This window comes from Xyrauchen texanus, chromosome 33, assembly GCF_025860055.1.
Source record: "Xyrauchen texanus isolate HMW12.3.18 chromosome 33, RBS_HiC_50CHRs, whole genome shotgun sequence".
In the NCBI taxonomy this organism is placed as follows: domain Eukaryota; kingdom Metazoa; phylum Chordata; class Actinopteri; order Cypriniformes; family Catostomidae; genus Xyrauchen; species Xyrauchen texanus.
Genome location: NC_068308.1, coordinates 8,954,289 through 8,979,398, shown reverse-complemented (window position 1 = coordinate 8,979,398; position 25,110 = coordinate 8,954,289). Strand labels below are relative to the sequence as shown.

At 39.3% G+C, this 25,110-nt stretch overlaps 1 protein-coding gene across 1 annotated transcript in view; it reads right to left on the bottom strand.

Annotated features, from left to right (window-relative positions):
• LOC127627230 (protocadherin-15-like) overlaps positions 1-25,110 on the bottom strand; it is a 505,252-nt gene that overhangs the window by 374,836 nt on the left and 105,306 nt on the right. Inside the window, exons 3-4 of the mRNA XM_052103574.1 lie at positions 10,713-10,727; positions 10,325-10,390 (exon numbers count right to left, since the gene is read on the bottom strand). Coding sequence (XP_051959534.1) covers positions 10,325-10,390; positions 10,713-10,727 — 81 coding nt within the window. The remainder of the gene's footprint in view (positions 1-10,324; positions 10,391-10,712; positions 10,728-25,110) is intronic.

Sequence of the window (25,110 nt, the reverse complement as noted above, 5' to 3'; positions counted from 1 at the left end):
CAGGTAATGATTCCTGCAATATTTACATTACAGTATTTTTTTTACACTTTATTTTACAGTGTAATTACACAAGTAAGTGCTGAGTTATATTATTTAACAACATGTACTTACTATAGGTTTAGGTTGTGTGATCAGCAAGCTGCTATTCACAAGACTGTTCACTTCATCTCTATGGGCGTATGCTGTTAGATCTATGGCACATATCTGCGGCTTTGTCCTTCTCTGCACAGCAGTGCAGCTTTGCCCCTGGGCGCTTCGACAGCACTTTTAAAAGAGAACGTTTTCCTAAAAGAGTTTATTTCTCTATTAGAGCAATACACAGCTGGCGTTGAACGTCCTTTTCAGGACACGTCTTTTTAAATATGTTTTTCCGCCCCTGTGTAGTTCCTGGATGCGGTCAAATTTCTCTCCACTTCTGACGGTTATAAGAGCTGCCACGTGTGCCTGGGCTGCGATCACACGCAGGCAGCGTTTTATGAATGGTTCATGTTCTCAATGTTTCAGTTCTTCCCTCAAAACGAGACAAAGCCACTTCAGCCGCCCCCTGCCCCCCGCCCCTCACCTCCTTCCTATGGGATTGGGGCCGGCGCAGCTGGCGATGAAGGCAATTTTGGGCATACAGCGGGCTCGGTTTAACCGTGTAAATCCCCACGAACCACCCGCTCCCCAGCAAGCTCGTTTTGCTTCCGTCCGGACTCGGCCAGTCTGTTTACTCCCTCAGACTCCGCGAGCTGGATGATGATTTCGCCGCTGCATCGGAGAGCGTCACAGCGGCATCTGATACTGATGACTCCACTGGGATGCCACCTCCGGGTCTGCTCGTCCAGCGCGAGCCTGACGCGCAGATGTCCGCTATGCTTGCCCGGACCGCTGTGAGTGAGGGGCGGGGCGAGACGGGAACCCTCGCCACCCCCCCCCCACACACACACACACACACAGCTAGAAAATGTATGCCTTGGCCCCCCTGCCATCCACCAAGCCAAGGCACTTGAAGATATGCACTTGGGTAGTCCTGTTCCTGATGTGTTGAAGGAACTGCGCTCAATGACTGATCACGCCCCCCGGGGCCATGAAGGTCACAGCGCCGGCACTCGGACAGGCGATGGTCACCCTTGTGGTACAGGAGAGTCATCTATGGCTGGACCTGGTCAAGTAAAAGCACCCTTTCTCAAACGCCCCCATCTCCTAGCTCAGTCTATTCGGCGGCACCGTTGATGACTTCATCCAGCATTCCTCAGCGGTGAAGAAACAGAGGGCGTCCCCCTGCGGCTTCCAAACGTCAGGCAGCTCCGCTTCAACCTGGGCCCAGCTCTCAGCCCCAGGATTAAGCTCCCCACAGGAAGCGCAAGCCCCCCGTCTCCCGAATGTCCTCAAGGACCCGGTAGGCTCCCAAGCGTTCCTGAGATGGAAGACCCAGGGAACGAGATGTTTGCTTCAGAGCTGGTAAGCTGACCACTCCGTCCCCCAGTGGAGGGCCGGAAAGAGAACCTTCCAGTTAAAGGTATTTTCTGTGCCGCACCCCCTTCGTGCTTTGGTTCTCAGAGCAATTTCCTCTCTCCCTGGGTCACCTGGCCCGCAAATGCCATCCTCACGGCAACTCAGCGCCAAACTTCAGCAGTTCCGGTACCCCGGATGCGGACCCCCCCACCTCCGGACCCACGACGGCTGCCTCCCGGCCGGCCGGTTCTGACGAGTCCAGAGGATTCCTCCTCAGTCACTAACAGCCCCCTGCCGGTTGTGCGGAGCAAGGTAAGTGCTTGAGTCACACTACCTGCCCCGCACCGCTGCGAAGCTTCGCCAGGTACGCCGAAAACGATCATCCCCTTAGGGTCCCTACAGCCCTTACTTCATCGTACATAATAATGCCTGCAGCTTACAACCCATCTTGGACTTGTGAGTTTTCAACCGGGCCTTCCACAAACTCTCATTCAAAATGTTCACGCAAAGACACATCTTAACTCTGTCCGGCATCAAGATTGGTTTGCAGCGGTAGACCTGAAGGACGTGTACTTCCATGTCTCTATCTTGCCTCGACACGACCCTCTCTATGGTTCACATTCGATGGCCAGGCGTATCAGTACAAGGTCCTCCCCTTTGGCGTGTCCCTGTCCCCTCGCAGAGGCAGCCCTTGCCCCGCCAGAGGAAGTGGGAATTTGCATTCTAAACTACCTCGATGACTGGCTCATCCTGGCCCACTCCCGAGAGTTACTATGCGCCCACAGGGACCAGGTGCTCAGACACCTTAAACGCCTATGGCTTCTGGTCAACTGGGAAAAGAGCAAGCTCTCCCTGGTTCAGAGCATCTCTTTTCTCGGCATGGAGTTAGACTCAGTCTCAATGGTAGCGGCTTTACTAATGAGTGCACGCAGTAAGTGCTGAAATGCCTCACCTTGTTCAAGCCAGGCACGGCGGTTCCTCTAAAACATTTCCAGAGGCTCCTGGGGCATATGGTGTCCTCCGCGGTTGTCGTGCCACTGGGGTTGGAGACCGCTTCAGCACTGGTTCTAGACTTGAGTTCTGACACGGGCATGGCGCCGCGGCACGCACCGTGTGTTTATCACCCCCGCCTGCCACCAGACTTTCAAACCCTGGACAGACCTCTGTTTTTTATGGACAAGAGTCCCTTTACAGCAGGTGTCCCGACGCATTCTGGTCACCTTAGACGCCTCCAAAAAGGGTCAGGGCGCCGTGTGCAACGGGCACGCAGCCGCTGGCCCCTGGAAAGGGCCCCCACTGCGTTGGCACATCAACTGCCTAGAGTTACCCTACGGAGGTTCCTCCCACTAGTTCGGGGCAACCACGTCTTGATCTGTTCAGACAGCACCACGACGGTAAAGTACATAAATAGCCAAGTAGGTGTGCGCTACCGTTACATGTCACAACTCGCCTGCCATTTCCTCCTTTGGAGCCAGCAGTGCCTCAGATCACTGCGCACCACTCACATCCTGGGCAGCCTCAACGCAACAACGGACGCGCTGTCACGACAAGGTTCGCTCAGCGAGAGTGGAGGCTTCACCCCCAGTTGGTCCAGCTGATTTGGGAACGGTTCGGCAAAGCACAGGTAGTCCTGTTCGCTTACTAAAAGACCTCCCACTGCCCGCTCTGGTATTCCCTAACGGAAGCTTCCCTCGGGACAGATGCACTGGCATACGGCTGGCCCCAGTGAACCTTCTTGCACGGGTGCTGTGCAACGTCAGGGAGGACGAGGAACAAATCATTCTTGTGGCCCCCTACTGGCCCACTTCGACTTGGTTCTCGGATCTTGTGCTCCTCACGACAGCCACTCCCTGGCAAATTCCCCTGAGGAAGGAACTCTTTGGCATCCGCACCCAGACCTCTGGAAACTCCATGTCTGGCCCCAGATGGGATGCGGAAAATCTAAATGGCCTACCTCCTGCCGTCGTAGACACGATCAACCAAGCCAGAGCTCCCTCTACCAGGCAACTTGGTTGAAGTGGCGCATGTTCGCAAATTGGTATTCATCCCAGTCTGAAGACCCACAGAGATGCGCAGTTCAGTCAGTGCTTTCCCACTACGAATACTAAAACTACTCTGTACTGGAATAGGTGCTCCACAGGTCGGGCCCCCATGTGGACTTGTCCCCTTGTGAGTATTTTCCTTTGCGAGCGGTCCCGTGTCTACCTTGGAAAGTCCTCGCTGCCCCCCGGTCGCCGTGTTTGTAGCAACACCTCCCTTCCAATAAATTAGGATCTACCACCGCGCCATTTTCCACATGCGACCTGAAATCCCATGCAATGTATTTCAACACTCTTTACCTCCCCCAGCCTGGGCAGGTGTGGTCTCCACAGGGTCTTTCCCCCCTGAAAGAATTGGAATTGGGAAAGAACGCCTTCCCCGATGCGTGTGATAGCGTTAAGATGGCCCCAGCCATCTATGCGAGAAAGATAGAGAGAAAAGGCGTGGTTGGTGCGGCTTGCTCCCATGCTTGGCACATCGCCTTGTTCCCCCCATATCGAAGTGTAGGGAACCAGAAGGTTATGACGATTTTATGACGATTTAAACGGTTCAGCGCATGGCGTGATTAAAATTGGACCCCTAGTGTCGCTTCTTGGACATAACGTTGAAGTGAGTGACAGACGGGGAACGTCTAGGTTACTATTGTAACCTCCGTTCCCTGATAAAGGAACGAGACGTTGTGTCCTCCCAGCCACGTCAGTGAACCGAGCCCCTGTTATGGCCCAACCTCATTTTCGCTCCTCAGGCAAACTCCTGAGTGGACAGATGCATTTCCCTCCCTTTGTACCCGTATGTCCGGGGGTGGGACATGCAAATTCTGTCTGCCAATTTCTCATTGGCCTTTTCTCAAGTTCAGAGATGCATGAGGCTCTCAAGAGAGACCCCTAGCGTCACTTCTTCAACACAACGCCTCGTTCCCTCCATCAGGGAACGGAGGTTACAATAGTAACCTAGACGTTACTATTCTTAATTACAGTTGCAATTATTATTCTGTAATGCATGGACACTGTTTTGTAAGGTGTGTCAAAAGTCACACAGTCTGTGGTTATTTGTGGTTCACACCGTCTAAGGAAGTGAGAGTGAAAGATTGGATGGATGGATGAAAGAATAAATGAATGAAACATTTCATTAGTCTTAAAACATTTATTTCTGACATCTTTGATTTCAGTTTGAGCTTTTCCAAGTTTCAAAGTTATGATCCTTTAAGTGGCACAGCTTTCAAGGAGATAATGCATGCATCTGTGAGACGGGGATGAATGAAATGAGTGGAAATGGAGGAAACAGCATATTATCCATAATTTGAGATAAAGGCTGCATCACATTGCATACATTAAGAAGGATAATAGCCCTGGATGAATATGATTATTCTTACACTCTAATAATTGCATAAGCAAAATCTACAAAGCTTAATCCATTATATCTAGAGTCACAGCACTGAAGGGAAAATATAACCAAGGTAAACTGCAAAGCACAGATTACCACAAATCCTGCCAACTTAGAGAAGCCTTGAAATGAGCCTAAGAGAAACGATTTTCCTTAATTTGGCCAAGCAAACACTTCTCTAACTTCTGGACAAAGGCTCAGTCTTAAACTATTTCATATCTGCAGTATTAAAGGCAAACAGAGGAAAGAGAATCATCCATACCAATGTCAAATTGTATGTGGAAATGAATTCCAAATACCGAAAAACTGACTGAAAATTCAAGGAAGTGTCAAAAGACATTTATAACACTTTCTCCACGGTGAATATATGAAGTTAAAGGGCTTAAACCACAAGCTGAATACCAAAATCTACTTTTAATACCTAAAAATATGGTATGATAGTCCCTTTTTAATGTCAACATGAAATCCAAATGAACCCTATTTACATTTATTGCGTGTCTCTGGTCTTCTTGTGCATGATTTACTGGCACTTGTTATTCCAAAGTTAAAATATTTGTCTTTGTAATATTTTTCCAAAATTAAATAATTTGTTAATTGTATTCCTCCTCTGAAATGTCACAAATCCCTCTGAACATTCTTTTTTTCTTTTTATTTTATATTTCTAAAAGTTATGAAACTTCCTACTACAGTGCTATTTTCAGCACATCACTAATTCTGTAATGTGTTCAATTGAATTCTGTGTAGGAAATTATAGTGATGGAAATGACATTTGTAACATCTATAAATAAATAATATGGCTGACTCCTTTGTCTTGCTAACATTTCATGTAACCTAAATATGCAAAAAATATTCACCTTGAATTATCTTTGTTTTCTTCAAAAGTCACTTGTCTCATATTTCAAGCATGCTTTTCTTGTTTAACAAGTTCACTGACTTAGGAAAAAAACTTAATTAGGGGCAAAGATGTTCAGTGTGGAGGAAATTACAAGGTAATTTTAGAATTGCACAATAAATATTAAAATAGATTATATTTATTTAACTATGTTTATTTCATTCTTTGTTTGAATAGTTTCATACATTTTATCATAGAAATGATTTGTATTTTAATCATGGATGTGAAAGTGAGGGTCCGGAATGACCATTTTTAATGATTCAGTCAATTCCCTATACATAAAAAAAATATGATTCTCATTAAATATCCTTTTTCACTTGTAAATATACCAGATTTAAGAAGTAAATTAGACAGCGACTTTAATTGAGCAATCCCAAAGGGGCTGTATTGATCAACTGACCTAGGTTGTAAAAACAAATGGTTTTCTAAAATTTTGAGTCATTTGTGCCAAGGTGGTCAGCTAAAAATCTGACCCTCTGTGTCTAGGTGGTCAGCTGAAGCTTTGACCCTCTATCACATGTTTAAGGTGTAGGTTTAAGGTGTATCACTTATGTTCAAAAGAAGGTCAGTCTTCCACTGGAGCCTTCTTATAGCAACACAATATTTTAACACAATTTAGAGAGAGGATGAAGGGATGATAAAAAGACATCACTTGAAAAGGCCCATCAAACCAGCAACACACTGTACACCATTTGTGATGCTGCACCCTGGTGAGGTGCACCATGAGAGGTCTAAAGTAAGCATGAAGAACAAAAACGGATTTCATTAGTGCAACAGATACATTGTTTTGTCCTAAAATGTGCTCTGCTGGATCCGGGTAAAGACATTTACATCTGTCACCGTCAGTTAGCGCACATCAGAGACAAAACACACAGATTTTCAAACACAGTTAAGCGAAGATAAAACAAAAGTTGTCAGACGTGGAAATCCTACGTGATCTCATTAGTATTCTTAGGCATTTTTGCTTCAAGCACACATGCACTTTTATCATTTGAATAGACACTGATGTGCAATATCAACATATGGACAGAATCTAAAACATAACATCTTCTACTTACAGTGGCTGAAAATGAATTTGAACGCCATACTTAAAAATTAGGGCTGTCAATTGAATGTGTTAATTTAGATATATACTGTACATATACACTCACTGAGAATTTAATTAGGAGCACTATTGTCCTAAAAAAGTGCCAGACGTGGTCTTCTGCTGTTGAAGCCCATCCACCTCAAAGTTTGATGCTTTGTCCATTCTGAAATGCTATTCTGCTCACTACAATTGAGTGCTTTTCCAAGATACCATAGCTTTTTGTCAGCTCGGATCAGTCTGGCCATTCTCAGTTGACCTATCATTCACAAGGTGTTTCCATCCGCAGAACTGACGCACACTGGATGGTTAACCAAAATCACAAGTAACAGTCAGTATCTGGTGTGGCCACCAGCTGCATTAAGTACTGCAGTGTATCTTCTCCTCATGGACTGCACCACATTTGCTAGTTCTTGCTGTGAGATGTTACCCCACTCTTCCACCAAGTCACTTGCAAGTTTGCAGACATTTTTGGGGGGAATGGCCCTAGCACTCACCCTCTGATCCAACAGGTCCCAGACGTGCTCAATGGGATTGAGATCCGGGCAATTCACTGGCCATGGCAGAACACTGACATTCCTGTCTTGCAGGAAATCATGCACAGAACGAGCAGTATGGCTGGTGGCATTGTCATGCTGGAGGGTCATGTCAGGATGAGCCTGCAGGAAGGGTACCACATGAGGGAGGAGGATCCCTCCCTGTAACGCACAGTGTTGAGATTGCCTGCAATGACAACAAGCTCAGTCCGATGATGTTGTGACACATCGCCCCCGACTATGATGGACCCTCCACCTCCAAATAGATCCTGCTCCAGAATACAGGCCTCGGTGTAATGCTCATTCCTTCAACGATAAACGCAAGTCAGTCCATCAACCCTGGTGAGACAAAACCACGACTCATCAGTGAAGAGCACTTTTTGCCAGTCCTGTCTGGTTCAGCGAAGGTGGGTTTGAGCCCATAGGTGACGTTGTTGCCGGTGATGTCTGGTAAGGATCTTCCTTACATCAGTCCAGCCTCTCTCAGCCTATTGCAGACAGTCTGAGCACTGATGGAGGGATTGTGCGTTCCTGGTGTCACTCGGGCTCTGAGCGCTGTCTTCGGTGTCTCACAGTATGGACATTGCCCTGGCCACATCTGCAGTCCTCATGTCTCCATGCAGCATGCCTTTATATATTACATTTTCTTTATTTGGGAGCCTTTCTCAGCAAATACTGATATATGTTACTAATTGTGATTAATTACATACATCATATAATTAACTTTCTTTTTTATTTTAATTTGATAAAAACATTTTAATAGCTAGAAAGCCCTATTAAAAATGCATGAAACCCACTGAATTAGATAGCAAAAAAGTAAAAAAATAAAAAAAAATAAGCTTGCACACTTTTTAAACAAAACATTTCACAAAAACAACAATAGATATACTGTTTAAAATGAATATTCGAAAAATAATTTGGACACTTTCTGGTTGTCTAACTTATTAAATTCACTGAACTGGTTAAAAATAATTGCAAAAATGGCAATTAAAGTTAAGTTAGGTCTGAGAAAAGCTCTAGCATCATTTGTTTGTAGATGCCAATTGATGTTGGGTTGTCTAACGCAATGACATTTAGGAATTTTTAAATGTGGCTTATGTGTCCAAAAATACTTTTTGGGGTAACTGTATTTTGTTTATGAATAGTTTGCGGTTCATAGAATATTGAATGATTGGCCTTCGTAGGATAATTTAATGTTGTATATGATAAATGAGATTCGATAAATATGTTTAATGCCACCATATTTATCAAACACATAAATGTGAATTTTTGACAGTTTTATTATGTTCTGTGTGATTTCTAAAGGCTGGTTTGAACCATTATGACAGCGCACGCACACACACGCATGCACACACACACACACACACACACACACGCACACACACACACAAATCAGTAAATTAATGAAATAGGTTAGATTACACTATAAAATGTACTGTGCTCAATTTATATTCAATACTTGTCGAGCTTTGAAAATTGAAAAATCTATAAAAGAGAGTGTAAATGACTTGTATTAGTCCCATCTGGATTTGAGTTATAAATTAATTTATTAAAAAGGTCTTACTTGGACAAAGGACAGATTTGTTTAATATTTACTGATAAATGAGAGTGCTGCTATGGGACTGAATTAGCAGTATTAAATTCAGTCACCTGCAGCAGTATAATTGCAAAGAGTCCTGCAATTCCAGTTCCAATCAGTTTTCATAGGATTTGTATGTCGTAAGAAATGTATATTTCTAAAGGAAAAATGCCGCCAATAGATTCATATTGCAGACTGATCTGACTGTGAATTCTTTAACAGTAGGTCAAAAGGTCTTCTGCTGAAATCAGTCTGTTTACCAAAATTCGAACCACTGCCCCTAGTGGCTGAAGATTGAAACGTGCCCATGCTTCAGTTTCTGGGTGAAATGTCCACGGGGTGGCAACCAAAAGTTATCTGTATTTTTAGATGTAAATGATGATATAGTCAACAGGAATGTATATGAACCATATGTCCAAGCCCAAACCCTAACCCCAACCCTAAACCTAACTGCAAGAAGAATAAATATGTAATTTTAGAATAAAATTAAACCTCCAAATCGTGGTTACCATTGATTATATGAACACAATAGAGCTGTTCAGCCGTGACGTCAAATTGTAGGTGAACCCGGAAATCGATTTCGCCAGCCTATGGGTTTTTATAATGGTGTTTTGAACTTATGTGTAAAATAAGGTCTTTGGTAAAAATTTGTTTTGACCCTGCCTTGTGTTTTAAAAAAAAAAGTATGCAATTAAATATGGCTTTAAAATCCACGTTTGAGGTATGACTGTGTAATTTATATTGTAGAACAAAGTGTCCATGTATCGTCAAGTAATGTTTACCACAGACTCTATTTTCCTAATAAGTTCAAAAGCCCCATTATATAAACCCTTAGGAAAATCTCAAGGGACCCATGTCAAATTCTCTTCTGGGTGTTTGGACTACTAGCTCTATTGCTTCCTGGATTCCACAAGACCAGAATCCGTGTCTCTAACGATGCTTGTGCAATGCGCTATTAGTAACACTGCAGGAAAAGGTAAACATGTTTGCATTGATGGAAAAGTGTCTGATAGGGGATGATGCTTGTCAGAAACTTGGCAGAATCTATTTCAGGGTACCAAAACATTCTATAGCAACATGATGATTCATGTGTGATCATATTGAATATTGTACATTTCAGTTTCTATCCAAATGTACAACAATATACTGTACATGCACATGTAATGTAAAAATACATGTAAAAATACCTACAAATATGAATGAGATCACCCTGAGATTTGATAATTATTTACCTTCCTCAGCAAAAAAAAAACAAGCCCACAGTTGAACATAAGCACTGCTCAGAATTCCAATCACATGCTTTGAAAATCACTGTCTTTCATTTTAGTTTACTGAAATGCTAGCAAAAAGAAACCAATACAACATAAACCTACCGTTAGGGCTCTCCTCATCTATGGCTACAATGGTGGCAGGCGGGCCTGTCCGGGAGAGCTTGCACTCTGAAAATCAAGGACACAATGTAAAAAAAAAAGGAAACGACAAAAAAGAGACATCAGAATTTCATCAAGTCTAGACCATGGCGTAACTCAAACCAAACAAGACATTTCAATTTCAGTCCACATTAAGTCACACAACCCACACATAAAACAGGATCTATGAGAACTATAACCTATCCACCACTGAGACCGCAGGAACACAAGTCAAAGACAGTTTTACAAAATGACTTCTTTATGTGTATTGCTGGACTGTTACCAATTGGGTTGCTAGGGGTTAATAGAGTTGTGAGTAAGAGTAAGGGAATGATAAGATTCATGGTCTTACCTTCATACTGCCAGTCTGGAACCAGAGATAGTGTCATCGACAGAGAGCACGGGAATGAGTGATAGAGAGAGAGAGTGACAGAAGAGAAAGGAAACATAAAATCAAATTTCTTTTGGACATACAGAATGAAGGGAATAAGAGACAAAAGATACATATTTATGGATCAGCTTAAGAAGACAAGCAGAGCTGCTTGATAGTGGTGTACACCACTTTATACTTACTGTAGCTAAACCTTAAAAGAACAGTTCACTCAAAAAATTATATTCTGTCATTTATTACCCACCCTCATGCCCTGCACTGGCTGACATTGGCATTGATGCTCACTTACAGATCAGCCACTGGTTCCACGCCCCCTATCTACTTCAAGTCTACATGCCCTCCAGAAGCTTATGATTGACGGATAAACAGCGCCTAGTGGTGCCATCTCACAGAGGCACAAAATCTCTTTCTCAGACTTTCACTTCCACCATTACTAGCTGGTGAAATGACCTTCCGAACTCCACACGAGCAGCTGATTCTCTAACTACTTTCAAGAAACATCTAACCATGCATCTCTTTCGTGAGCACTTGACCCCGTCCTATTAATGCACGGTCTTCCTTCTTCATAAAAAAAGTTATAACTCCATTATTTCAACATTGTCTCTCACCTTCCTCCCTACTTGTACTTCTAATGAGCAATTTTAAACTTTTTATTGCAGCACTTCTCATGTTATTGTCCCCTTATTTCCTTGTTTGCAAAATGGATAAATGTACACTCACTGAGCACATTATTAGAAACACTACACAAATACTGGTTAGGGCCTCCAATTTTTCTCAAAATTGTCTAAATTCTTTGTGGCATGGATTCCACAAGATGTTGGAATTCTTTGAGATTTTGGTCCATGTTGACATGACTGCATCCCCCAATATCTGCAGATTAGTCAGCTGAAAATTTATGTTGCATATCTCCCATTCTACCACATCCCAACGCTGTTCTATTGGATTCAAACTGGGCCACTGAAGAACAGTGAACTCATTTTCATGTTCATGAAAATAATTTGAGACAACTTTTGCTTTGTGACATGGTGCATTATCATGCTGGAAGTAGCCATTAGAAGATGGGTAAATTGTGGCCATGAAGGTATGCACACGGTCATCAACAATACTATAATTGGGGGCCTCAGCGAATATTGACACTGACTACCACCCCTGGAGTCGCGAGTGCAAATCCAGGGCGTGCTGAGTGACTCCAGCCAGGTCTCCAAAGCAACCAAATCTGCCAGGTTGATAGGGAGGTTAGAGTCACATGGGGTAACCTCCTCGTGGTCATGATTAGGGGTTCTCGTTCTCAATGGGGCATGTGGTAAATTGTGCGTGCATCGCGGAGAGTAGCATGAGCCTCCATATGCTGCGAGTCTCCGCAGGGTCATGCACAGCAAGCCACGTGATAAGATGCACGGATTGACTGTCTCAGAAGCAGAGGCAACTGAGACTTGCCCTCTGCCACCTGGATTGAGGTGAGTAACCACGCCATCACAACCTGCTAAGTAGTGGGAATTGGGCATTCCAAATCGGGAGAAAAGACATACTCTATAGGCTGTGTCATTCAATAGATGATTGATTGGTATTAACAGGCTTAAAGTGTGCCAAGAAATAATTCCCCACACCACTACACCACCGCCATCAGCCTGGACTGTTGACACAAGTCAGGTTGGGTCCATGGATTCATGCTGTTGGCACCAAATTCTGACCCTACCATCTGTGTGCCAGAATTAGCGATTCATCCAACCAAACTATGTTTTCCAGTCTTCAGCTGTCCAGTTTTGGTGAGCCTGTGCCCACTACAGCCTCAGTTTTCTGTTCATGGCTAACAGAGGTGGAACCTGATGTGGTCTTCTGCTGTTGTAGCCCATCTGCCTTAAAGTTTGAGTTTCTGTGCATTCTGAGATGCTATTATGCTCACCACAATTGTACAGAGTGGTTCATTGAGTTACAGTAGCCTTTCTGTCAGCTCAAACCAGTTTAGCCATTTTTCATTGACCTCTTTCATTAACAATGCATTTCAACCACAGAACTGCCACTCACTGGATGTTTTTTTAAAGTACGATTCTGAGTAAACACTAGAGCCTGTTGTACATGAAAATGACTGGATATCAGCAGTTACATAAATATTCTAACCAGACCATCTGGCACCAACTCTCATGCAACAGTCATAATCACTGAGATCACATTTCAACAACAGGGCCTGGGTAGCTCAGCGAGTAAAGATGCTGACTACCAGCCCTGGAGTCACATGTTTGAATCCAGGGCATGCTGAGTGACTCCAGCCAAGTATCCTAAGCAACCAAATTGGCCTGGTTGCTAGGGAGGGTAGAGTCACATGGGGTAACCTCCTTGTGGTCACTATAATGCGGTTCGCTCTAGGTGGGGCGTGTGTTGAGTTGTGCGTGGATGCCAAGGAGAATCATGTGAAGCCTCCACGCATGTTACATCTCCGTGGTAACGCTCTAAACAAGCCATGTGATAAGATGCATAGATTGATGGTCTCAGACACGGAGGCAACTGAGGTTCATCATCCACCACACAGATTGAGGCCAGTCACTATGCCACCACGAGGACTTAGAGAGCATTGGGAATTGGGCATTCAAAAAAAATACAAATAAAATAAATAAATGGACAACTCTCAAAAAATAAAAAATTAAACTTCACGACCACATGACCGTAAACCACCCACACATACACACACATTTGAAAACACCCAAATGTCAATCAACAAAGATAATGTTTTTTCGACATTTTGACAATTTATCATGTATTTAGCCATTGCTTTTTAATCTGTTGAGGGCTGTTCACATATTTGCAATTAAAGCTGTGTGAAGTTTGTGCAACACTTGCTGTTTTCAAACAGATTCCACCAAACTCCCCTTGTCATTTGGTTGTACAAACAGATAGTCCCACCCCAAACTCAAATCATTGGTCGAGTCAATGTTGCTCTGTCGGGCTGGATGACCACTCAAACAATTGAGGAATCAAATGAGATCAAATTACTTATAGTTGACTCTTTGGATATTAAGCTTGAATAAAGAAAAGATTTTAACAAAAAAAATGTAAACAAAATTACACATAAGCTGTAAAGGTGCAATCAGTATAATTTCTATGCACAATCAAATGTTTTCAGTTACAGATGTTAAAGTAGGAAGGTTCTATTTGCAGTCAGCCATTAATAATAATTTTTCACACGTGAAAGTTTCTAAATACAGTGGATTATTAATATTCAACAGGTCATACAATCTAAAAATGGCACCTGCACCACATAAAAAAGCAGCTTTTCTCATGTGAGTGTACATTATTTTAAACTTACTGTATTTATAATTTTTTTGTATACCTGTATATTTAAGTAATATCACACAAGCAAGAGTGCGATATGGCCCTACATCAGCACTGCTGTGATTCGGCCGCAGACAGAGTGCCATAGGTAAATACAGCAGTGCTGATGTAGGGACATATAGCATGATTGAGATTGTTATATTGCTTATATACAACAGTTCAATGAACAAGTAAATAAAAAAAAAATTGAAAAACCGAGTAAGTTCATAAAAACGCATTTGTGCATGGAACTACTTTATTATGCGACGGATCAGAATCTGACGTTGCTGGTTCAAAAGCAATTATGTGTCCAAGCCTTCATTAGTAATTCAAAAATGTCACTTCAGAAATAGTATCATGGCTTGTGCTGTTTCTAACAAGTTATTGGATAAACAAGGATGGGTGTGTGCGTGTGTGTGTGTGTGTGAGAGAGAGAGAGAGAGAGAGAGAGAGAGAGACAGAGCATGTGCGATCACTTGTTGCCACTCACAAGCAGAAATGCTGTCAGCATTTTGAAGGTCAGCTTTCTCAGTGGAAAAATAGCATTCAAGTAGGGGTATTTCTGCCTATTTGAAACAGCGATGTACGCCGCCATTTTAAACAGTGTGTATCCAATGTGGAAACTCGGTAAGTGCCTCGAGTTCTGTAATCAAATAGTCTGGTGTGTCTCTCAGCTGCAATTAGCCTTAATCCTCAAATTGTTCATTTAAAGCCTTTTAAAACAATGTCCTAACTTAAGTAATGTAGTGATAATACGAGCAATCACAGAGCGCTGTTCTATGTAAACAATGACTAACGGATTCAATTTACGTCACCAACTGGCTCCAACTGGCATTAAAATGCATTACATTCATGTGGCAGAACAGTTAATCATTGATAAGACAATACAAAATACGGTTTTAGAATACAATGTATTGTTTACTACCATATTATTAAACATAAGTCAATCATTGGCATACAGTTCACAGCAATCCATTACACAAGTGAATTTGTCAATCAGTTGGAGATTCATTATGAGGGCTTGTTTAAGGACCCGTCAATATCAACAAGTGTCAGACATGCTTGTGTAGCGTCTCTGGTGCATTACATAAACATACAATTTTTAGGTCACTGTGTCAAGTAAAATTTTAATACTTAGAATATATCTCGAGATCCATTAGTTAGAATTTGCGCTCATCAAATGTTTTGAACGCAAGAACGTAACGAATGTCTGTTTTGTTGCTGTCTCGTTGTTTTCTTCATTGTATAAACTGCGTAAATTTCAATTACTGCCCTCTAGAATAAACAGGTGGTACTATAAGCTGGCATTTCTCAGGATTCTTCCTTATTACAATCCAGGGGCAATACGATTAATTGCGTAAATTTTTTTAACGACTTATTTTTAATAAAATTATTCGCACTGAATTAACGCGTTAAATCGACAGCCCAAATATATATGATTATATATAAAGTATATATATAACCACATGCGATTAATTAAAAAACGTTTCACATGTTAATAATCACGATTAATGCATTTACTGTTAATAAAGCATAAACCAGCATAAACACTTGTTGGGAGGGAAGAACCTTTGTAACGTGTTTGCCCCGGATTCATTACAGTGACGGACACATACAACAGCGCTTCCCTGTCATTGATAAAATGATGGAGAAAGGACCTCTTAGCACTATTATTTGATGTACAAAACAAGACCAGATGGGTTTTGATAGAATTCAAATATTTTCAGCCTATGTAAGGTGCATTTTAATTACCAATGAAGCATGCCAAGTCTTAACTATTACTCCGATTTTCCAGTGGAGTTCAAAGTGCCACTGGCGTTGACGCTCAGATGAGAATCATAAACACAGCTTCACGATTGCTCTAGAAAGCGGACAGTCACAGTCTACCGACAGATTAATATTGTGGAGGATGAGAGTTTAAGAGATTTAATGCCCATTGCAATAAACACTAAACCTATGGGGACTAAAGCCATCTTTACACAGCAAAGATGGCACAGAATGTGCAACTGATCTAAGTGTTTTTTTCACAGTGCAGGAATAAATGCATGTACACAGCAGTTGCAAATGCATAACTAATGCTATGAGAAGAATATTTACTTTAACACTTTACAATAAGGGTTCATGAATAATAATTAATTAATACCTGAATAATACTTCAGCATAAATAAATGATAAATGAAGACATGGACAAAACAAGAACTAATGAAGAGCTAACTTTAACTATGACATGGATTCATGAATGAATAACATCCACCTTAATTACATGTTAGTACATGTTTGATAGTAAATGCATTACTTAACATTTGATAGTATACTCTTAAAATGTTACATCAATTGTTTTTTTACATTACATTTTAAATCAAATAGGCTTTATCAGAAAGAATATGCATTACTTCAACCTTGAATAACACATGCATTTTTTTATATTTCATAAATAAACTTTTGCTTTCTGCAGTTTCACCATAAACATCATAAGATGACACAGGATTATTATTTTAATGATCCTTTATTTACATAGATCGTCCTTATCAAACAGAAAAACATATTAATAATTGCCGATTATTTTATCTCAACCCGATTTGCGTGAATGTCCCTTTTCCGTCATATTTTCCTTATATCATATTTACCATATTTACAGTTGAAAATATGGTAAATTTATGGTAAATTTACATACACTTAGGTTGAAGTCATTAAAACTAAAAAAAATGTTAACCACTTCACGATTTCATATTAGCAAAATATAGTTTTGGCAAGCCATTTAGGACATCTACTATGTGCATGACATGAGTCATTTTTCCCAAAACATTTACAGACAGATTGTCTCACTTTTAATTGACTGTTTCACAATTCCAGAGGCCCTGGCCTCAATCCAATAGAAAATGTGTGGGCAGAACTGAAAAAGCATGTGCGAGCAAGGAGGATTACAAACCAGACTCAGTTACACCAATTCTGTCTGGATGAATGGGTCAAAATTCCAGCAACTTATTGTGAGAAGCTTGTGGAAGGCTACCCAATATGTTTGACCCAAGTTAATCAATTTAAAGGCAATGCTACCAAATACTAACAAATTGTATGTAAACGTCTGACCCACTGGGGATGAAAGAAATAAAAGCTGAAAAAAAATCATTCTTTCTACTATTATTCTGACATTCTTCAAATAAAGTAATGATCCTAACTGACCTAAGACAGGTAATGTTTTCTCTGATTAAATGTCAGGATTTGTGAAAAACTGAGTTTAAATGTATTTGGCTAAGGTGTATGTAAACTTCTGACTTTAACTGTACCACTTAGTTCACTCATCATCCAGACCATATAGGAAAGAGTGCTCTTGTTACTGGATCAATATTTGTTTTTTATTATGTGTCATTATTTTTCATGATAACTTGGTAAGTTTCATTAAAAATGTAAATGATGTTGCTGTTGATGATGATGATGATGTGGACATTTATGAATGTAAATCAACACATATTTTGTTGAACATCCAAAGTGTGTGCAGTTAGCTTTCTGCCAGGAACTACAGTATGTGGAGAGTTTGTTTCTGGCAGGGCACTTATAAGCACTGTACTGTTGGTGTTAGCTATTTGCCAAGCTTCTTTGTAATGGCATTTTTAATCTGAAAATATTGGTTGATTTGTTAGACCGAATTAATAACTAAAGTATGGGTAAAGTTACACATCATGTTATGTGCAATGCTTAAATGTATTTTTGTTATTTTAACATTTTATGTATTAGCATTAGCATTGACATCCAGTGACATGAGGAGAGATGAAACAAACATTATAAATCATCTAAAAGTGTCTTGTATGACTTTACAGCTAAAATTCAGGTTTCCTTTGAGTCTGTATATGTTTAAAATTACATTTAATTCAATATAGTTGACTTGCATTTCATATTACTTTAAAAAGAGATGTGATTTAATTCATGTAGTTTACACACAAAATGTAATGTTTGCATTTTTTATTTTTAATATAACATAATTTATTAATAAGAAATTGGTGATTAAAAAGAAAATTATATATATATATATATATACACAGTGGGTACGGAAAGTATTCAGACCCCCTTAAATTTTTCACTCTTTGTTATATTGCAGCCATTTGCTAAAATCATTTAAGTTCATTTTTTTCCCTCATTATTGTACACACAGCACCCCATATTGACAGAAAAACACAGAATTGTTGACATTTTTGCACATTTATTAAAAAAGAAAAACTGAAATATCACATGGTCCTAAGTATTCAGACCCTTTGCTGTGACACTCAAATATTTAACTCAGGTGCTGTCCATTTCTTCTGATCATCCTTGAGATGGTTCTACACCTTCAATTGAGTCCAGCTGTGTTTGATTATACTGATTGGACTTGATTAGGAAAGCCACACACCTGTCTATATAAGACCTTACAGCTCACAGTGCATGTCAGAGCAAATGAGAATCATGAGGTCAAAGGAACTGCCTGAAGAGCTCAGAGACAGAATTGTGGCAAGGCACAGATCTGGCCAAGGTTACAAAAAATTTCTGCTGCCCTTAAGGTTCATAAGAGCACAGTTGCCTCCATAATCCTTAAATGGAAGACGTTTGGGATGACCAGAACCCTTCCTAGAGCTGGCCGTCCGGCCAAACTGAGCTATCGGGGGAGAAGAGCCTTGGTGAGAGAGGTAAAGAAGAACCCAAAGATCACTGTGGCTGAGCTCCAGAAATGCAGTCGGGAGATGGGAGAAAATTGTAGTAAGTCAACCATCACTGCAGCCATCCACCAGTCGGGGCTTTATGGCAGAGTGGCCTGACGGAAGCCTCTCCTCAGTGCAAGACACATGAAAGCCCGCATGGAGTTTGCTAAAAAAACACCTGAAGGACTCCAAGATGGTGATAAATAAGATTCTCTGGTCTGATGAGACCAAGATAGAACTTTTTGGCCTTAATTCTAAGTGGTATGTGTGGAGAAAACCAGGCACTGCTCATCACCTGTCCAATACAGTCTCAACAGTGAAGCATGGTGGTGGCAGCATCATGCTGTGGGAGTGTTTTTTAGCTGCAGGGACAGGACGACTGGTTGCAATCAAGGGAAAGATGAATGCGGCCAAGTACAGGGATATCCTGGACGAAAACCTTCTGCAGAGTGCTCTGGACCTCAGACTGGGCCGAAGGTTCACCTTCCAACAAGACAATGACCCTAAGCACACCGCTAAAATAACGAAGGAGTGGCTTCACAACAACTCCGTGACTGTTCTTGAATGGCCCAGCCAGAGCCCTGACTTAAACCCAATTGAGCATCTCTGGAGAGACCTGAAAATGGCTGTCCACCAACGTTTACCATCCAACCTGACAGAACTGGAGAGGATCTGCAAGGAGGAATGGCAGAGGATACCCAAATCCAGATGTGAAAAACTTGTTGCATCTTTCCCAAAAAAGACTCATGGCTGTATTAGATCAAAAGGGTGCTTCTACTAAATACTGAACAAAGGGTCTGAATACTTAGGACCATGTGATATTTCAGTTTTTCTTTTTTAATAAATGTGTAAAAATGTCAACAATTCTGTGTTTTTCTGTCAATATGGGGTGCTGTGTGTACAATAATGAGGAAAAAAAATGAACTTAAATGATTTTAGCTAATGGCTGCAATATAACAAAGAGTGAAAAATTTAACTGGGTCTGAATACTTTCCGTACCCACTGTATATATATATTTTTATGGGAAATAAATAATGGACTATTTATTTTCTTTAACCTATATTCTGTCTGCATAATTTAAATATAAATAAATATTTTTTAATCATAGAAAAGAAAAGCTGATGAGAAAATCATAGAAAATGCCTTAAATATGTCTTCACAGAATTGTTCATGGAAAATTTAAAAGAACAGATCTCAATTCTTGATGTCTGTCATTTGTTCATCATTAAAGTTCCATCAAAAATATCTGCAGTCTAACTGCAACACTTCCTGGGCCCATTCTTGCATGGAAACTATGACAAGTACATTCTTCAGTAAATTTCTCCTAATGTGTTCCACTAAAGACATTATGAATGCATGTTTGTAATGATATGACAAAAAGATTAACTTGTGAAACGTTTCAAAACACATACTGATGAAACATGAACTCTCGTCTTTCAGTATTGTTTTGTCACATTAAAGGTTTTTTTCCCTCTTTTAATTTTGTATTTTGTTACTGTTTTTTAATTACTTTTTAACACTCTCTTAATGCATGTGTATTAAATGATTTGTTAATGTAACATCATGCCATGACTTTACTTAGAGGGGCACATCATTATTAACTAATCATTAACTACTCATATTCTTATAATGAACATTGACTTGACTTGTAGGGGCACATCATTATTCACTACACAAGTACTACACTCAGTATTCATATCAGTTGATTCAAATATAATTTATAATCTTTTGGTGGTTTGTTATGATGATGTAGTCATAGCATGCATGTGTATGGAGAGTAAAATGAGTTGTGGGACCAACAGTGGTACGGTGAGGGAATTGGATGGAGAATCATCCAAAATGGGTTAAGATAAAATGATCTTTGGCAATTATTAATGTAAAATTATTAATTTTATTAATAAGTTGGATAAGGATGATCCATGTAAATAAAGGCAGAATAATCCTGTCATCTTTTGATGTGTGTGGAGAAACTGCAGACAGCAAAAGCTAGGATACAATTATGGAATATTAAAAAAAATTATGTTTAATTCAAGGTTTAAGTAATGCATATCCTTTCTGATAAAGCCTGTTTGATTTAACATGTAATGAAAAAAAACATTTAATGTAACATTTTGGGAGTTTACTATCAAATGTTATTTAATTAATTAACATTAATTAAACATGTACTAACATGTATTTAAGCTGGCCGTTATTCATACATGAATCCATATGACAGTCGTAGTTAATGTTAGCTCTTCATTAGATCTTGATTATTCCGTGCCTTAACTTATCAATAATTCATGCTTAAGTAAGAATTAATTCAGGTATTAATTCATGATTAATCATGTACCCTTATTGTAACGTGCTACCAAATATTTTAAATGTATATTTATGAATCTAGAAATATGAAATGAATGAAAATATGAATGAATACTCTAATTCTAAAATTAATTATTTCAATAAGTCAAATTAGACATTGGGAAATGTTTAATGTTACTTGAATATGTGATATTTCTATCTTAATATTGTGGAAGGCTCTGTTAGGAAAATGCTAATACAGCATTATATTGTAACATATTGTTTTGTTTTCTTTCCTAAGATGGAAATAAATGCATTTTGACAGGAACATATGTATAAATTATTTAAAATTTAGGCATTTTCTAAATCTGATTAACTACAAAAATGTTATTATTATTATTAAACATTTTAATTGACTGACTAATACTTATATGTATATAATGCGGGTATTGTATATTATTATATTCTTCTCACCACAATTGTACAGAGTGGTTATATGAGTTACAGTATATATATATATATATATATATATATATATATATATATATATATATATATACACACACATACACTAGGGCTACGATTTGGGGAAAATTGCATCATACTGGGATTATTGAGGCTAATATTGCGATATACGATTGCAATATAATAAAAAAATGGTATCATGAGTCAACTTGCTTGGTTATCAAGGAAAATTTACTAATAGATAACTGATAATGCTGAAATGTTTATATTAAAACTCAAACATACAAACTAGCAACAAAAATCTTTGCATTACTGCAAACTTGTTATTTTCTCAATATTACACAAATAAAATTTAATAATAATTAAGAACATATGAAAATATCATGAAAATAAGATTGTCCAAATAAACAGGGACATTTAAGCAGGATGTAACATACTTTGTATAAACCCTTTTGAAAAGGAAACTGGATATAAAAGTGTGGTTCACTCAATCAAACCACTAAAACGGTTGTTATTGTTGTTTTTAAATGACCAACTGGTATTTCCAAATCCTCTTTCTAAAAAGTTCTACTTATCGCTGGTATCTCTTGTCCAGTGTGATTTAATCTTAATCCTGTGTCAAATGTCCTTTTTTGTTTTTATCATATTTAGTCAACCTTATCCTATTTCTATTTTTTTTTTTCGTTTGACATTTGTGACATTTAGTTATATTGATATTTTAGTCAGTAAACATTTTAGCCATTAGAGTATTATTGATAAGCATTTGTCAATCTTGTCTATCCAAAACCAATATATATATATATATATATATATATATATATATATATATATATATTATTATTATTGATGTAATTTTAGTGTTATTTTTCACACAAGATTGATCTTATCATGATGATCTTATGATGATGACGTTGCAGCGAGGGTGAGAGACGAGCGTCTCCGTGTTAGAGTGCGCATCAGCCAGCGGCTGATCTCTCTAACCGATCTCGACTCCCGCTCAGATTGGGTCTCTTCAGCGACTGGTTGAAGCGGCTCTGACCGCACAGAGAATAACAGTTTTGGAGTTTGTGCTTATTTACATGACAAACTCCCGTATTATTAGCTTAAATAAGGATGAAATAAAGCTTTATCTCCATGCTGTGATCTGTGTTTCTATCAGACACTCGAGCTGCAGAGCTTCTCTCGTCTCTTGTGTCATCAATATATACACTGGTGGCCAAAAATTTGGAATAATGTGCAGATTTTGGTACTTTAATTCACCAAAGTGGCATTCAACTGACCACAATGTACAGTCAGTTCATTAATAATGTGAAAAGGTACTATTACAATTTGAAATACATATTCAGAACTTCTTTAACTATTTCAAAGAGTTCTCGTCAAAAAGTCCTCCATGTGAAGCAATGACAGCTTTACTCAGGTGACATTTCACCCCATGCTTCCTTTTGTGGGATCAGCTAGACCAGTGTTTCTCAATTAGTGGGTCGTGACCCAAAAGGGGGTCACAGGTCCATTCGGACGGGGCCGCAGACAGCAGGGAAAGAATAGTGCCATAGTTTTCCTATTGAAAACTTTTTGGGGGCAGCCAAAGTGACATTTATGACTGCTAAAGCAAATTAAATTATATTTAATCTCATGTTCAGCGCTTTATACATGGTAAAGGCTTCTCATCTGTAATACATTATTGTGCATCGTGCAGGTGTAACTGAACCACTCACCAATGATCTGCTCTGCTCTCTGGCTCGTGCAGCAACCGAGCTTCAACCCTCGATTTTGCGGAGCCCTGACCACAAAACTGATGTGATCCATTTGAATTCTATTGAGAATTTTCTAGTTTGAAGCGCTATTGAGGTAGTCAAGTCAAACCTCTCAAACAGTAGGCAGCCCAGACATGTCAAACAGAACTGAGGAAAAAGCAACTATGTGCTATGCAGAAAAATAATGTTGTTGATTTTTAATTACACATCATCACCCTTACAAAACTGTTTCACGATTCTACAGTAGTAAAAGTAACTGTAATATTTTTTATAAAAATTCCATATTAAATAATCTAGGTATCTATTAGCCATATTTGTATTAGCCTACAACAATGGCAGTTATAGTTTTTTTTTTTTTTCATGAATAACTTATTATTGTTGTTGTTATTATGATTTGAAAGACTAGCTACACTGACCTGACCATTGTAATGAAGAGCCATCCATGTCCTTACCTGTACTTATATGTCATTGTACTCTAAATATGGGCAAATACATGTAGGACTTTAAAGTCTGAACCTCCAAAACTTATGGACAGATTTTGGACAAAGTTTTCCTTCTGTGTAATATATGTTTTGTTTGAATGATGTTTGATATTACGAAATAAACAGGATAATAAATATAATTGGCTCATATAAATTAATATAGTCATCAACTTTTAAAAGGGGCAAGGGAAAACTTCTTGTTGTTGACATCAAAAACAAAAATAATGTCAAATGATACATGCCCATATACTTGATAACCATAAACAAATTTATGCAAGATAAAAGAAAATCCAACACAGGATGCATTAAATACACAGGGCTTGACATTAACTTTTTGAGGCACTTGTCCTTCGGACAAGTAAATTTATGTTTCACTTGTCCTTGCACAAAAGTCACTTGCCCGGGTAAAGATTTATAATTTCATTTATTTTTTGGTGTTTTGCTAATGCAGAATTCGAACAAACCATTGAAAGCATTTAAAACATTTACACAATTTCTGTTATGTACTGTTTTGCAGCTTCGTCCCAAGATCCTTTGGTAACATACAGACCGTGCAGTTACTTGAAAGAGGAATTATTTACTGCGTCATCTCAGTTACAGTTCGTACATTATCAGGGCTTGGAAATACTGTGACTTGCTAAAGTAGGCAAATGGCTAATAGTAATATTTAACTATGTACATTGTACAACCAATACAAATGCTGTTAAAGGATTAGTTCACCTCAAAATGAAAATTTTATGATAATTTACTCACCCCAATGCCATCCAAGATGTTCATGTCTTTCTTTCTTCAGTGGAAAAGAAATTAAGTTTTTTGAGGAAAACATTTCAGGATTTTTCTCCACACAATGGACTTCAAGCGTAACCATTGCTCAGCAATTGAAATAAAGTTGAAATGAAATCTAAATAATAGATTATTTTAAATTAGAAACAATGCCTAGGCAAATAACTGATATGATATGCCTAAATAAATATGATTAAGTTTAACAACACGTTGAAGTCCAAATCGATGCAGTTTAAAAGGGCTTTGAAGTGCTTCAAAGGGCTGTGCACGTTCCCAGCTGAGGAATTGGGTCTTTATCTAGCGAAACGATCGTTCATTTTCTAAAAAAAAAAAATATTTATACTTTTTATAACCACAATTGTTGGTCTTGTGCTGGTCTGCGACGTTGGAAACGTCACGAAATATTATTTTTTATTAATAATTATAAAATAAAACAAAGATGTCGGACGATTTTGAAGTTGGAGGAGAAAATTAGATGGAATTTTCATTTTGAGGTGAACTAATGCTTTAATGCTTTTAATGCTTGCTTACAGTAGCTACACAGCTGCCGACGCTAAGTTAGCTAGCTAACGTCACTTACTTGTCAGCCAGGTTGGGTTGCGCCCGACAGACGCCACAGAACATT